Source organism: Camelus dromedarius, chromosome 19, assembly GCF_036321535.1.
Source record: "Camelus dromedarius isolate mCamDro1 chromosome 19, mCamDro1.pat, whole genome shotgun sequence".
In the NCBI taxonomy this organism is placed as follows: Eukaryota; Metazoa; Chordata; class Mammalia; order Artiodactyla; family Camelidae; genus Camelus; species Camelus dromedarius.
The window spans coordinates 35,898,563-35,914,063 of record NC_087454.1 but is presented as its reverse complement, the minus strand read 5'-3'; the positions used below and the strand labels follow the sequence as shown (position 1 = coordinate 35,914,063).

Below are 15,501 nucleotides of genomic sequence, written 5' to 3'. Positions count from 1 at the left end.
AACAAGAAGGACTTTGTTTCTCTAAAAAATTTTTAAAAAAACAAACTTATTTACGAAACAGAAACAAACTCACAGACATAGGAAACAAACTTATGGTTACCAGGGGAGGGAAGGGGGTGGGAAGGGATAAATTGGGAGTTTGAGATTTGCAGATACTGACTACTATGTATAAAACAGATAAACAAGTTTCTACTGTACAGCACAGGGAACTATATTCAATATTTTGTAGTAATCTATAATGAAAAAGAATATGAAAATGAACGTATGTATGTACGTATATGACTGAAGCATTATGCTGGACACCAGAAATTGACACAACATTGTAAACTGACTCTACTTCAGTAAATATATACATATATATATACACACAAAAATTTTTATTATTGAAGTCTAGTTGATTTACAATGTTGTGTTAGTTTCAGGTGTACAGCAAAGTGATTCAGTTATACATATGTGTGTGTGTGTGTGTATACATGTATTATATATATATATTCTTTTCAGATTCTTTTCCATGATAAGTTATTATAAGACACTGAATACAGTTCACTGTGCTCTACAGTAGGTCCTTGTTGTTGTTTTTACTCTTTTTAATAAAAGTGAAATAGCAGAGAGCATTCTTTCAGATTGATTCTTTAGAATCTTGTCACAAACATTTTGTGTTCTGTTGTGGATATGTGACTGATACGACGTGCATTTCCTAAGCCATTCTAACTCAGTACGAATAAGGGAACGGTAAATTCCCATCTGAACTTGATCTGGTGGGATCTCAGCACCCCGATTTCCCATTTTCTAGGAGTTCCTAGAGAGATTCACCATCCTGGCCACCCCATGGTGTCTGCTCTTCCCTGCTTTGGCCCACTGTGGTCACACTGCCATTACTGGTACAATACACCAACAGTAAGTGACTGTTCTCATTGTCTCTCTGCAAAGAGTTTCTTTGTTGCTATAATCTTGCAGCACTGGCAGAGAGGCTGCTGTTGAAAATGGGAGGCCATGGGCAGGTCCCTGACACCTGACTGTCTCCATGCACCACCCACGGAGAATTCACAGAAGCCGTTCTCCGTGCCTTCCCATGTTGATCGACCTACCTTGATCGACCACCTCAATGACTAACAGTCACCACCTCCTTCCCTTGTGGGTTAGTTGCCTTTGAACTGAATTTCAGCAGACCTACTCTTTTCCTTTACAATTCATTCTTCATTAAGGGGCTTTCTTTCTATCAAAAACAAATGTCCTTAGAAGGCAACTCTCCTGGATCTCTAAAGATGCCCAGATCCTACGGTCAACATGGCTGAAATTAAAACTAGGACTTCAGCCACATGAACCCACCTGTGCCTTTTAATACAAATGCCTTTTCAGATAGTTATAAAATGCACATATTCACGTATGGATATTAATGGACCATACATTTACCCACTACAGGTAAGAAAATGCGTAGACTCAGACATACAACAATTATCTGACAGGAGGTTTGCTGGGCACTAGTACATCAAGGCACAAGTTTAGATAAATAGCCTTCAAGGGGCACACGCAATGCTGCTGCTGGTTGGGGCGATTCTCAACACACTCATGCAAACCTGCTGCAGCTTCTGATTATCCAGACAGTCTTTTCTCTTGCATCAAAAAAAGTCTACCGTAACCTACACACCTGGAACAATGTAGGTTCCCAGCATGAGTGTTGAATGAATAAATGATCCAGATTGTTGAAACAGACTATTATGGGAGAAATGTCCAATTAGACATGTCTTTGTTAACTCAAGAGGAGTCCTCTCCACATCTCTCATTTCTGGTTTTAATTCTACCTCGTGTAATTCTTTTCCCCAGCCAGGATACGAACTTGCTTCTTTTAATGCCCTTCTGGTTTCTTCTAGTTCAGTTACCTCAGGGTGGTCTTCGACTCCTCAAACCAACTGAACCTATTCCTAAGTTTCCTTTCGGATGGCCCCCACGGTAAAACCTTATCTGTGTCCCGTACTATCCCACTGAACTAGAATTTTTTCAAACATTGATATTTTGGGTGAAGGTTAAAAAAAAAAGTGAAAATTTGTTTTTACTAAACTATTGAAAATTATACTTACCTACTTAAAAATCACATTTGTTTTTAAAAGGTCACTATTTAATTCCCCATACGTAGTGTTTCAACTGCATCTTAAATCTGTGAAATAAGGGGCATCTTTTTTCCCTAAGGAAATGCATTTTGAGTTTTAAATAATTTTCAAACTCTGGGTTTGTTTAATGTCACTAATTGATGTAATACAAATGCACTTGCAGAATATTTACAAAATGCTACAAAATTCTACAAAAGGCAGCTATCAATATTTTAACAAAATATTCTCTATTTTTCAAAGTCACAAATTATTTAAAATAACTACTACATTCCAGTAGAAGTAGAAATAAAAGGAATGAGTGTATATAATATTATTAAGGGAAGAGGATTGTCAGTGGATGTCAAATATGGGTAAATTATTACATGAAATATCATTGTTAATCAAAAAACTAAGTATATAAGAGATGAGTTCAAAATTCACAAGAAATATTCAAAAATGTGTAAAAATCTAAATTCATGATATAGTAACTAAGCAAAAAACATCAGCTTCGGTGGAGAAATCCAGGGTATGAAGATAAAAAATAAACAACTTACAATATATTGATTTTGTATAAAATTATTTAATGTTCATTTATTAGATGTAACAACAAAAGTTAATTTGGAAGAATATTTATTTGCTAACATTGCACATATATAAAAAGTTGACTCTCTTTGGTTTAGAATTTCATCTCTTTCGTTTTAAATATTCTAGAACCAAAATGAATGTTATGATAAATTTTTTATTAAACAGCATCACACATTGTCACACATAAAGTGAAACAGTGATTGTACTTTATATCCCTTAGCCATCTGCACATTAAAATTCAGCAGATATGCACCAAAGACAAATATCTGTGAAATAGAAGCTGAGTAACTGGATAATCTTGAAGAAAGTAGTATTTGAGTACAGCCAGATTTCAACCTTCCTCTTTGCTTATCTGAATCACCACAGATACCATCTTGATTAACTAAAATATTTGCTTCCACAAATGTAGACTGCCAGCATACACCCAGATTTCAATACATCACATCAGAATTATGGCTAATCCCAATCCCTGAAATAAAAGGATGCCAGTGTGTTTGGGATACAGGCACTTAAACACTTCGGAAACTATCTGCCAAGAGCTACTTCAAAACCATACCTAATTTCTTGAGTTCTGCTTACAAACTAATGTACTATGTAGAGTAAAAATTGCCTTACCACGCTTTACTATGAAAATACATCTAAGTGACATTAGCTTTCCACCAATATTAATATGGGGAGAAAAAGAAAATATATTGCCGGAAATGATTATATCCATGAAGTTTGGGAGTGTCTGCTGAAAATTCAAAACTCTTGAGTAAATTAAGTGAGGCATTATGCACTTGCTCAGTTTAAATCCTGCAGTTTCTCAGACACAGAAATTTTGGAAAGTTACTATCTATAGATGTTGACATAGAAGTTTCTGGAGGAAAAAAAAAAAAAAAGAAAGAAAAAGGAAAATAATCCAAGAAAACCATCAGAGGGGAATAAATTTGCTGTGTTAAAAGCCCAAGCTACCCATCACAGGGGGATGCCCTTCCGGCTCCAGCAGGGATGGGAGGAGCTCAGGAACTACTTAAAAGCTATTGATGTTTCCAGAAATGATGGCAGCTGCTGTACAAAAGGGCAGTAGGCTTTTACATGTAATCAAACATGATTAAAACTCTAGTCTTCATGTATTTCAGCTTTACGTCATTCCATCGCATTACTCTAAATTTCAGGACTTACAATTTCACAGCTGCCTAATGACAATTGGCCCGTTATCCCCTTAGCTCTGAAATATGCCTCATCTAACAATAACAAAGGTGGGTAATACTACAGTCATTCTGGTTTGATTAACTCTGGGTTCTGCCTTCGATAAGCGGGTAAAGGATTACGGTCCAGAATCACAGTAGTGAATTTCTCGAAGAGCAAATTGAAAAATCTCCTTCACTCACTAGACCTCAATTCTAATGCTTTTTAAATAATCTGATACTAATCTATGAAGATCATACAATTTCCAGATGACTCTAAAAATTAACATCCCAACAACCAGAAACATTTTTCTTATTGCAGCTGAATTCCTTATTTGATTATAAGGAAATACACATTCCAAAGGCCATTTTGTAAAAAAAAAAAAAAAAAAAAATTCAAATATTTTGTAAATATGCTGGGCTACCTTTCCTGTGAAAAATGACTGTTCTTTCTTAATGTTTTATTTTTATGGTATTAAATTATTAGGAAGGATACAAAATTTCAAGTCTATTCTATTCAGCTTTCCAAAACAAGCAAACTCAACACTGTAGTACTTGGAAATTCTCTACGTTAAACGGGAGTTTAAAAATCTACTTTTATGGTGAAATTTAGTGCTATATTCTGGATTTGTGCATACAAAATGCTATTGCTGTATGGTTCCTTGTATTATTTCTGCAACTCTTATAAACATTTGAGAGCAAAAGAGAGAGACAAGTCCTTTCAAAGGCAGTTCCTCAAGCATAGTAGAGTAGAAGCCAGCAAGGTATAGTATGATATGGTATTAAAAATACAAGCTTTCCTGTTCAAATCCCCATTCTACCAATTAAGCGCTGTCCAGCTCTTGGAAAGTTATGGAACTTCTCTGAGGCTTAGTTTTCTCATTTACAAAAAGGAGGTACTTCACAGGGTGATCGTGAGTACCTAATGACATAATGTATTTAACATTGAGTTCCATTTCCTGCTTAGTTCCCAACCTAGCAGACATCTGTCTCCAGCACAGAAGCAGGTTCACTTCCGGTTCCTTTTCCCTTCCTCTCCTTTAAGGTCAACCGGAAGGGGACCAAAATGGCCGCCTAGCAGTTAAAAGTGGCTTCCTAGGTTTCATTCAGAAAGCAGTCTCACCCTCTAAGGTTATTTTAAGTCCTGTGTGTCCTCTGTTGCTTGGTGGAGTTGGACTAAACCGTTCTTGGTGGGTTGCTGTTGAGTCGGGACATTCAATTCTCAACAGTTTGGGTGAGCAGGTTGAACACATTTGGGAGGCAATCTGATGTGACAGAAAGTTACAGACACTTTAGCACCACCATTTATTGGTTATGTGGCTTGAGGTTTTACCTCTCTGAGTCTTAATGGCTCAGTTATCACCTCAACCACCATCTGTAAGTAATGAGGACAGTGATACCCACAAAATATTGTCGTGGGGAGTTTAGATTCTGGCTCAGGACCTGGTCTATGAATGTTAGGTTTTCTTTTCCCTGCTGTCACTTTATTCTGTCACTTATCATGGTTTTAAAATACTACGGAAATTATTTTAATGACGTATTTTAGTGCCATTATTTTAATTAGTTAATAATGGCATAAATATTAGTATTTGACTAAATCTTGAATTTTTAAACAACACACTGCCCCAGATAGCAACTTGGAGTTAAATAATATATTTAAAGTGTTGTAGAAACAGTTTCTGCTTCTCAAATGATGCATTGCTTCTTGAATCGTGTTCTTTGTCGATGAAGCAAAGCCAAGTTCAAGTCTCTGTCATGGATTTGGAGCTTTTATTTCATTACTCTAAGAAAGGTTATGAACTGAATATCATCATCAAATTCAGATACAGAAAGGTTTCAGACTTTCAACCAGGCCCCAAGGTCATGGAAGAACCATTCCAGGTACCATGTCTCATTTTTCATCATGGTACTCTCATGGAAATAGTAGGCATCCATCTGTATTTGGCGCAGTATACAAAAGAGCAAAGACTTTTGCAAGCCAAACACCTAAGCACTGTCAAACTAATTCAAGATAAAAAAAAATTATGCATTTCTACAATTTTCCTTATATTAGAAAAAGGAGAGGAATAATTCAGGATTTCCAAATTCCTGCTGGCTTGCTACAAGTTTGACTATAAAAATTCAGCAGCTGATGAGTGAATGGAGTACGGGCTCCTTTGGTTCAGAGTAATAAGAACATCCTGCAAATAAATTTCTCTGATGGATTTGTACTCCCTGAGGCTGATACTTTGCAAACAGTTCAGGTAACAGAAAAAATGTGCTGAGCTGTATGGTTTAAATGGTACTGTTGCTGCCAAACCCAGCTGTATATGCCCCACAGAAAAATTAATAAAACACTAATGAAATATAACAACTTATCCTCTAGAATTTAAAGTTAATTAAAAACCACAAAGGCTTTGTCCTATTTTCTCATCATTTGAATATCTGAAAACTGCATAAGGACGTATTATAAAGGGCCACTAATCATGTTATGATCCTTTTTCTTTTTTTTTTTAAAGGATAGACTTTGGAATGAACGGTTAAAACCCACACACCATCTCTCCTCTAGTTTCCATTTAAGACGTAAGAAGATCTTCAGTCTGAAGAAAACAACTGAATTATATTTATCTCACCATTACCACTTAAAAATCATGTGTTCATAGATATTCCATCTATAGTGCAATTAAGCACAACTAACTTTTTCACATGTAACAATAACTTTACTGTACATTAGTAAGTTGGTAAACATATACATCATACCCCAAGTTCTGCCCCCATAGAAATTTATTAGCATGTTCAAAAATCCAGAATGTTCTTAGGACAAATATTTATAGCCACATTCTTCTTTGTACTTTGAAGTCTATTTGTAATGACAGCATTTCATTTATTTTTGTGTATGAAATTGCCAAACTTCTGCATTAGTCCTCGAAACTTGTTTTCATTCGGCTGATACGAGTGGTAAACACCAGTGTTGTAATTAAGCATTGGGCTGGACCTGCCGTAGCTGTTGGGCACCGCTGTGGGTTTCACCTCCGGGCGGGGTGTCCCAGTCTTCGGCATGTTGCTTGTGGGCTGAATGGCGCTTTCAATCTTACAAAATGGCTCAAAACGACTGTAAACGCGCCGGTCCATGGAATGCGATTTCAGAAGCTCATCATTGGGCTTTGGCCTTGGAGAAGCAGCTGGTTTTCTTTCTGGCACAACAACTGCTTTCATCTCCTTCGAATCTCGGTATTGGATCTGCTCGGTGTTGAATCTCGGGGCAGAGGCATCTCCTGCTCTTTCCAAGAACTTATTTTCAACTGGACCTGCAGAAGGTATGATCTTGTTACTTTGATCGGATGGAGAATGCATCCCCTGAGACGAACGAACCGCTACATCTTCTTTACTCTTGTGGATGCTGCCTGGAGAGTTGGATGAGGAGGAACGCTTTCTTCTAGGAGACACATCCATTTTGGGTTCTGATTTTTTTTGTTTTTGATTTTCTTCAACTTCAGAAAGTAAAGTGTCGGAACTACTACACATTCTATAAAAGGCAGGGGCTTTATTTTTGGAAAGATTTTCTTTCTTTTCTGGGGCAAGGCTAAGCAGTGACCTTAACTTCTGAGACCCCTTTTTCAAAAAACTCGGGGAGCCCTTCACTTCTTTCCTGGAAGTGAGTTCTTTGTTAGGTTCCTCTTTGTTCACGTCATTCAAAGCAGCAATGGAAACTGACTTGGTATTAGCGCCGCTGGGAGGGTCTCTCTCCATCACCTCCTCCTCGTCCTCCTCTTCCACCCTCTGGGTCACATTGTGCATGCTTTTCGAGCTTTTTAGCAACTCCTCTTTGGGTTTTTCTGGTTGTCTAACTCGATTTCTGGTAAGTGTACTATATACGTAGTGCTTACTACTTCCATGATCAAAATTGGCTCTTGAGTGGTCAAAGAACGGGAAACTTCGCCTTTTCAGCAGATTCTCATTTGGTTGGCTCTTTAGATCTTCTGTCTGCTTATTCACGCACAAGGTTGTATACAAACAGCTGTTCGGCTCCGTCGGGCCGTTTGCAGCTGGGTCTGAGCCCGCTGGGTGGCTTTCGGGAACCGGCAACGCGTGCATTTTCGGCGCCTCCGGCTGCGGCGCCAGCTTGGGGGTGGATTCCAGCGCGGGCTTGACCGGCGGATGCTGCGCCCCTGTCGGGGTGTCGGGGACCTCCTTCGGTGTGTCACTGCCCTGGGAACCAACGACAGTTGAGTTCGAGGAGTCAGTCGTGCAGCTGCTGACTTCCTGCTGCTCGGGTAGCGTCGGTTTAAACACAAAAGAGGAGCGGAGGCGGGAGTGCGCGTACAGGGCGCTGGCTTTCACGTTCTCGGGGCCCTCGTAGCCCTCGAACCGGTCGCCCAGCGCCGACCCGTTGGCCTCGGGCGCCGCCTCCGAGTGATCGTTCAGGTAGGACTCGATCCTCCAGTTCCGCAGGAACGACTTGGTGGTGTGCTCCAGCGTCGGCATGCGCTGCTGCAGAAAGCGGATGTGGTTGTCGGTGCCGTTGAAGGACCTGCGCACGTTGGAATTCCTTTCCGCGAGGTTCGTCGTCTTCCTCTGGGCCAGCCGGTCCGCGAAACTCTGGGCGGGCGCGCGCTGGCGGCCCGCGCCGCCGCCCCGCGCCGAGGACGCCCCGCTCAGGCTGTCCGGGGGCCTCTGCCAGGGGCCAGGGGCGTTCGCGGCCCGGTTCAGCGCCCTGTGCAGCAGCAGGTACGGCGCCGTTTCTGGCTGCTCCCCCGCGTAACTGTGCCTCTTCCAGTTTTCACTGATCATCTGGTTGGGTCGATGCTGACCGACTGGATTTGGACCGTTTAAGTTTGGCACAAAATGAGGTTTGTAGCCGTGATTTCTTATGTGATGATATTTGTCATGCTCATTGAGAGTATAGATGCCTCTGTTTTTGAAGTAACTAGAATCGAGTTTGTGGATTTTGTCTTGTCTACCGAAAAGGTTTCTTTGGCTGGAAACGGAAGCCAAGGAAGACACTGAACGCTGGTAAGTACCGTTTTCCCAGAGCGCTTTGCTGTGTTTCACCCTTGCTGACTCCTCCTGAGCAAACGAACTGGGGACGCAGGACCTGGCATACAGAGTCCTAAACTCTTCATCAAAGCACTCCACAAGTTGCCCTGTGATTATCTGAACCATGCTGAGGTGAGCTTTTTCAAATGACCACATGTAGCTGCAAAAAAAAAAAAAAAAAAAGAAGGCACATTTAAATTTTGCTGACAATATATGGCCTTACTAAGAACAATGTGTCGTTTAAGGTTAACAAAAGAATATTTTTTTGTTGATTTTCCTTGGCTACCGTAATTTAGAACATCTTCAGTCTTCCTTGCAATGCATATATCTCCCCACCTCCACAGTTATATTTTAAATGACAAAGCAACTCAAGTCCTGGCTTTGAATCCATTCGTAATTTCTTACTCTACTTTCCAGAAAAGTAAAGAAAAGTCTGCTGTATATTTTGACTCTCTGCCTCCTAAGATTTTATGGAGTGAAAAATGACATTTTATATACAGCATCTTGGCAGGGGGCAGGGCAAGCTAGTATCAGAGGAAAAGTTGGGAGACTTCTGCTGAGCTGTCAATTCCACATCAGCCCGGACCTCAGTTTCCCATGTCCAGAATGAGGATACGAACAGCATGGTTGCTCAATTCCTTGTGGTCCTAACATGTCACGCTGCAAGGCAGTCTGTGCCAATGCACGTGTCTCATCCCTGTGGCTTACGTGTGAGTGTAGTTCCGGCTGCCGGGGGTTGTAAACAGAGACAGGATCTGTCGGCAGCAGCCTCCACCTCTAAAGGTCATACCTCACTTCACTCAGTGTACACAGTAAATTGAGTGCTCACAGTCCACGCCAGTCAGAATGCCAATTAAGGTCTTTCCGCAGAGAATACAATTTCCAGGAAACTGAAGTTTATCATGACTTTCTAGTGCTTTGTGGAACTTCTAATCTGTTTCCTAAGAGTTTAGAGGTGACAGTTATCTTGAAGCTCCATGTATAATTTTAAATCTTATTTTAGAAAATCTTGAGACTATAACATACAGAGCCACTGAGCTGAGAAAGCAATTGCTAATATGCGATATCTCAAATAATGTACATGATATAACAGAGGTGAATCTAAAAGAAAAAGGAGGCAGAGACATTCTCCACCATGAAGGAGCTTACTGTGTATGCAGGGAAGACACTAACCAAGGCAGATGGAATTTTTTTTTTTTTTTTTTAATGTGCAGAGTAGTAATCTAAAGTACATACAACTTAAGAATCTTCTTATTCTGAGATGCTTCAGTTTTTTCTAGAATGCTTACTGAATGCATGGTCCAAGAAGGATATTTCTAGGTACTCTTTATGCACGGATGTGTGGGTCGCCAGGGCGACTTAAAAGAAATGTTACACAAGTGAATTGCTAGAGGAATTTTCAACCCAACTGAAGCTGTGAACACCAGATTTGTTAGAAACAACTAAAGGATGAAGAATCAGCTATCAAAGATGAGAACAGCCCCAAAGACAGTGAGAGTTTAGCAGGATTTTGACAGAGACTAGCTACCCAGAAGTTCAGACTTGAAAAGTGTGGGAGGACGATTTGTGTGGAAGAAGAAAAACACGGGAAAAGGAAGGAAGCAATGGTGGCCATGTTTTGGCTGAACTCAGAAAACCAATTATGTTTAGTGGAAGTCAGAAGCTATAGAGGAGTTTAATGAACTAGTGGGGGAAATCTGGAAAGCAAAGCAGAGAGAGCACAAGGTTTAAAAAAAATAAGCTTATCACAGTCTCTCTCAGTCAAATGTGTGGTCAATACTTCACTAAATGTCTTCCAGGTTTTCATATGACAATTTCAAATGAGGATATCCAATTCAAAATTTGACTTACACACATTGATAGAAATGTATGTGTTTTTATCCCTTCATTGTTAGTATCAGGAAGTGACAAAACACCTGTTGTGTTTTCTGGATAAAGCTGTCTTTAGGATGCTTGAGCTATTACAGTGTGACATGTTGAGAACAAACAGCAGACCTTTCTAGTAATGCTGGGAGTTTAGAATATGAAGACATTTTATGGCACAGAAATCTGAAGTAAAGAAGAAGGCACTCTGAGCAGATCAGCCGTTGTCAGCAGGAGTAAGAAAGGGCGGAGGCAGAGGGAGGCAACACAAAGTGACAGAGAAAACTTGTGCGGCGGGAAACGCCTGTGGTTATCATCTAGATGGTGATCATGGTTTCACTGGTCAAAACTTACCAAACTGCACTCATTAAATAGGTGTAGTTTATTGTATGCCAATTACACCTCAATAAAGGGGTTACCAAACGTGGGGGGAAAGAAAAAAGAAGGCGGCATTCTGAATCTGCCTACGGATAAAGCAATTGCAATAACAGAATAGGAGAGATGAAGGCTATTCTCAACCAAAAGGAAGTAAAATTTGAACCAGTTTCTACAAAGACGGGGTCACAACGGTTCCACCAGTTCCTGTTATGATATTTGTTAACAATAAAAAAAGGTCCCTGATAATTAGTCAGAAAAAGACAAAAATGACAAGGGCTGACAACCCTCAATTAGTTTAAAGAAATCTATTTGAAATTAACATGAAATAATAAGGAAGGTAGAGTCGTTAGACCATCGTTTTGATGCATTTTAATCATCTGAGGTCCTAGGAAAGCCGTATTCACTTTCATAAATAATGACTTACATTTTGCCTCTGGCTTATGATCTAGATAGAAAGATAAAGAGTTTTTGTTGCTGTTCGTTTGTTTGCTTGTTTGTTTCTCCCAGCACCAGTCTTCAAGTAGCCCTGTTACAGTCATATAAACAGACAGCACCTGCTAATACCCAGTGATAGCACAACAAAGTCGGCATGAATTTATTGTTGAAGATCATCTTAGAAGTCAAGTTAAATAATCAACCTAGAAAGCACTCATTATGATGAGCTTAAACTAATAAACACCATCCAGAAAGTCAAGTGAGCTCCTGCTTTAATTAAACTTGCAATGAAAACATCTCTAAAACCAAGTGGGTCTGAACAAATAGACACACATATAATGAGTCTTTAAAAGAGCTCATTCACTTCGAGCACGAGTTGTAATTTCTGCTCCAAACAAGCTCTCCTTTAAAACTCCAAAAAGGATGTTCAGAAAAGGGTCTGGGAGCTTGAAGGGAAAGTGAGCTGATGTTTAACAGCTAAAACGTAGCCTCTGACACTTCATTCTCACGACAAGGACACGAGGTAAGATGGATGATTAGGTTCCTTTTACAGAGGAGCAAACTCAAGTGCAGCCAAGTTAGGTAACTCGCCCACGACCAGCGCCTTCAACGTGTCGCCTCCTTCTTGTGGGCTTTTTAAGTTCTTAAGAGAAGAGGCCAGAGTTCCCCTTCACATCCTGTTCACATCCACATCTCTTCCTACTGTCTTTAGTGGTGAGTCTGCTCTGCTCTGATGACCCAGTGGTTCACATGTTTATTGGTGTTATTGGCTGCCCGGTGATATAGCCCTACTGTGTGTCCCATTCAGGATTGATGCCTGGAATGGATAAGGGAGAATTGGGGCTGCATCATACTTTGGAGACAGCTGGACCTGGACTGCGCCAGTCCTGGACTGCCTCTGGCCGTTAGCTGTGATGTCTTGGACAAGTGACTAAACCCTCTGGAACTTCAGTTTCATCACTTATCAAATGGTGATAAAAACAACTGCCTTGCAGATCAGTCCAATAAGGGGTAAGAGTCTGGGAATGAAACCTAAGAGCCAAGCTAGAAGAGAATGGATATATGCCAGCCGGGGTGGCTTGGAAAGATGCCAGAGAGTAGATCTGGGGGTGAATAACCTTGTCTACTGTCCACCATGGCATTTTTAACAGTTGGACTCTTAAATGGTTTTTCAGCAGTACCATGATGACAGTTTGATAATTATCAGATCCTTAATAATAATAAATCAGAGTAGTCCATTAGACTGGTTGCTCAAGGTGATAAACCACTTCTATTTTTATGAACAATTTTTATGGTTCATACTGTTTTCATGAGGAACAGCAACATTTCTTGCATTATAGAGCTGTAGGAAAGCTGAGATACTAGTCAACTCCCTTATTTTAGGAGGAAGAACTTGAAGCCCCAGGAAGTTCTGTGACTTGTCCAATGACTTAATATTCTTTACAGCCACAGCCACAACTGAAACTCTAGTCTCCAAGCTTCCATGCAAGGGTTTTTCTTTTATTTTGTAAGAAATAACTAAATAGATGACATCAAAATTTGAAACTAAAAAATTCTAGAAATGACTGGTAATGCTGGAGGTCAATGCCGTGATCTTACCTGTAGGAACCGTACATAACTTTCTGGCAGTCAATGAGCAAAAATTTCTGTTCCAGTTTTCCATGAAATTTTGCCCCAGTTTTTGAAAGATAATCTTGGCCTTTTACTGTCCGCACTCGAATGTTCTAGAATAGTATGTAAATACAAAGTCAAAATTATGGCTAGAAAGGGGATATTCTGAAAAGCAAGATAAGTGTCAATATAAAAAAAATTAGTCACCAAAAAGTATACATGAAATAGTTTTTAAAACCAGGCAACAACAACAACAACATAGTGAAGGGCAAATTTTAAAACACCACCCAAAAAAGTAGTACTCAAGGAAAACAGTCGCTTAAAATATGTATTTTAACATACCTTAAATAGGAAATATTACTTTATATTTACACAGAATGGATTTGTAAGTCACTTAGGGTCCTATTGCAAGAAGTTCTTGCAGGTTTTAGTCGCCTGATATCAAAATAACCAAGTGTAAAATCCAGCCTCCTTTAAAAGACTCAGATGTAACTGAAAACACTGTGCCAGATGATTGCAGTGAGTCACACCCGCTGAATGTAAGAATCACTCAAGCCAGCGGCTTCAAGGCTGGGCGTGCAAAACCGAAGCATTAATTATGACCAGCAGCAAAGTTGACTCAGAAGCTTAAGTGCCCCACCATCAAGAAAAGCATTGTGTAAAACCATCGTAAAGATGGTGAGGTCACATTCTGAAAAGTACAAGGGGACATTTCTGGGATCACCTTAAGTATCCGGTATATATTTGCAGTAACATAGCTTCACATGCCCTAGATTGGACTGAGATAAGATCCTTGGGGGAAAAAAAAATTAAAATAAAACAGGAAATTCTTACCCTGAGACGCTGAACTTGACAGCCCTGTTTCTCAGTCATACTTAGGAAATGATTAAAGTTGGACTCATCAAGCAGAATGTATACAGAGATCCCTCGAGTTGATGCCTCCACTATTTCTTTGAAAATGTCCACATCTGTGAATATATCCATCACTAAAGCAATGACCTGTTAAAGAGAAAATAGGAAACAATGTTAGACACCCCATAGAGAAAGACCTAGAAATTGCTTGCTTTCAGCAAAAACCGGATAAAATAGAAAATAATTCAATACATAGTGTATATAAATGTATACACAAATATTTGTGCAGTTTTCTAAAATAGAAGACAAAAAAGGATATTGAAAATAAACAAAGGACAGCATACAGATCTGTTACACCAAGTAACTGCCGACCAGCTTTAAGTCAAAGGGAAGCTGCACTTCAGTAGAAGGTTGAGTGAAGCGTGAATCCAAATCTTGGTGATCAGGGTTTCCTGTCGGGTCGGTGGAGGGGATGGCAGGTAGCAAGTGGAAATCAGGGCTACAGTTTTTCATGGGAAACCTTTCCAGGGAAAAGCAAGACTTCTGGAACTAGTTCTTAAGAATGAAAGTCTTGGAGAACTAGGGCAGAGAAAAAAAAATGTTCTAGAAATAGAAATATAGCTAAGAAAGGACCAAAGATAAGAAAAGGTATAAGAAGACTTGAAGACCAGAAAATTAAATCCATATGCCTAAAATTAGTTTAGCAGACAGAACAAGTAAAAGGGAAAAAAAAATGGACAAAAGGGAGATATGATTAAAAAGGTAAATGCAGAGGGAAATATCTCAAGGATATCAAATTAATATCCCCTAAAATGGAGAGAGTCCAAGTTAACTGTGGGAAACAGAACCATTATTGACTGAGAAGCAAGGGGAGGGAAATGATGCTGAAAGCAGGGGAAATCTATTCAACTGACCACCTACTATGCGCCAGACAAGCAGGACAGAACCCCTGCCCTTTGTGAAGCTTACATTCTAATGCGGGAAGAAACCACAAGCAAAACAGAATAGATACGTTATGTGCTAAGCTATAAGATGATTTTTATTGGGGGAAAAAATGGAGCAGCACAAGGGGGATTGTAGGTCCCTGGAAATTGAGAAGTAGGGGTTTGCAGTTTTCAGGGTGGGTCTCTGAGATGCTGAGAAAATGTCCTTTGAGCAATAACATAAAAGAAATTGAGGAAACCAACAAGATGGATATCCTGAGAAATGGTGTTCCAGGCAGAGGGAACCAGCAAAGCTAAGACCCAACGTCACGTTCAAGGAACAGCATGGGTAGAAATAAAATGAGAAAGGGAGATGGGAATCAGCACCTTGAAGGCATTTTAAAGCCTTTGGGGTTTTTTTTTTTTCCCTCTGAATAAGGTTGTGAGTGTTGAGGCTTATTATTGAGTTAATAATATGGTCTGATTTATGTCTAAGAAAGGATTGTTCTGGCTATTGTGTTAAGAACAGACTTTAAGGCAGGGAGGCAGGGTGGAAACAGGGAGGCCAACTAGAACTACTGG

At 39.8% G+C, this 15,501-nt stretch overlaps 1 protein-coding gene across 1 annotated transcript in view; it reads right to left on the bottom strand.

Annotated features, from left to right (window-relative positions):
- Positions 1-3,539: 3,539 nt before the first annotated feature.
- FAM83B (family with sequence similarity 83 member B) overlaps positions 3,540-15,501 on the bottom strand; it is a 53,165-nt gene continuing 41,203 nt past the window's right edge. Inside the window, exons 2-4 of the mRNA XM_031434492.2 lie at positions 13,979-14,143; positions 13,133-13,257; positions 3,540-9,017 (exon numbers count right to left, since the gene is read on the bottom strand). Of these exons, the coding sequence (XP_031290352.2) occupies positions 6,701-9,017; positions 13,133-13,257; positions 13,979-14,143 (2,607 nt within the window). The 3' untranslated portion in view covers positions 3,540-6,700. The remainder of the gene's footprint in view (positions 9,018-13,132; positions 13,258-13,978; positions 14,144-15,501) is intronic.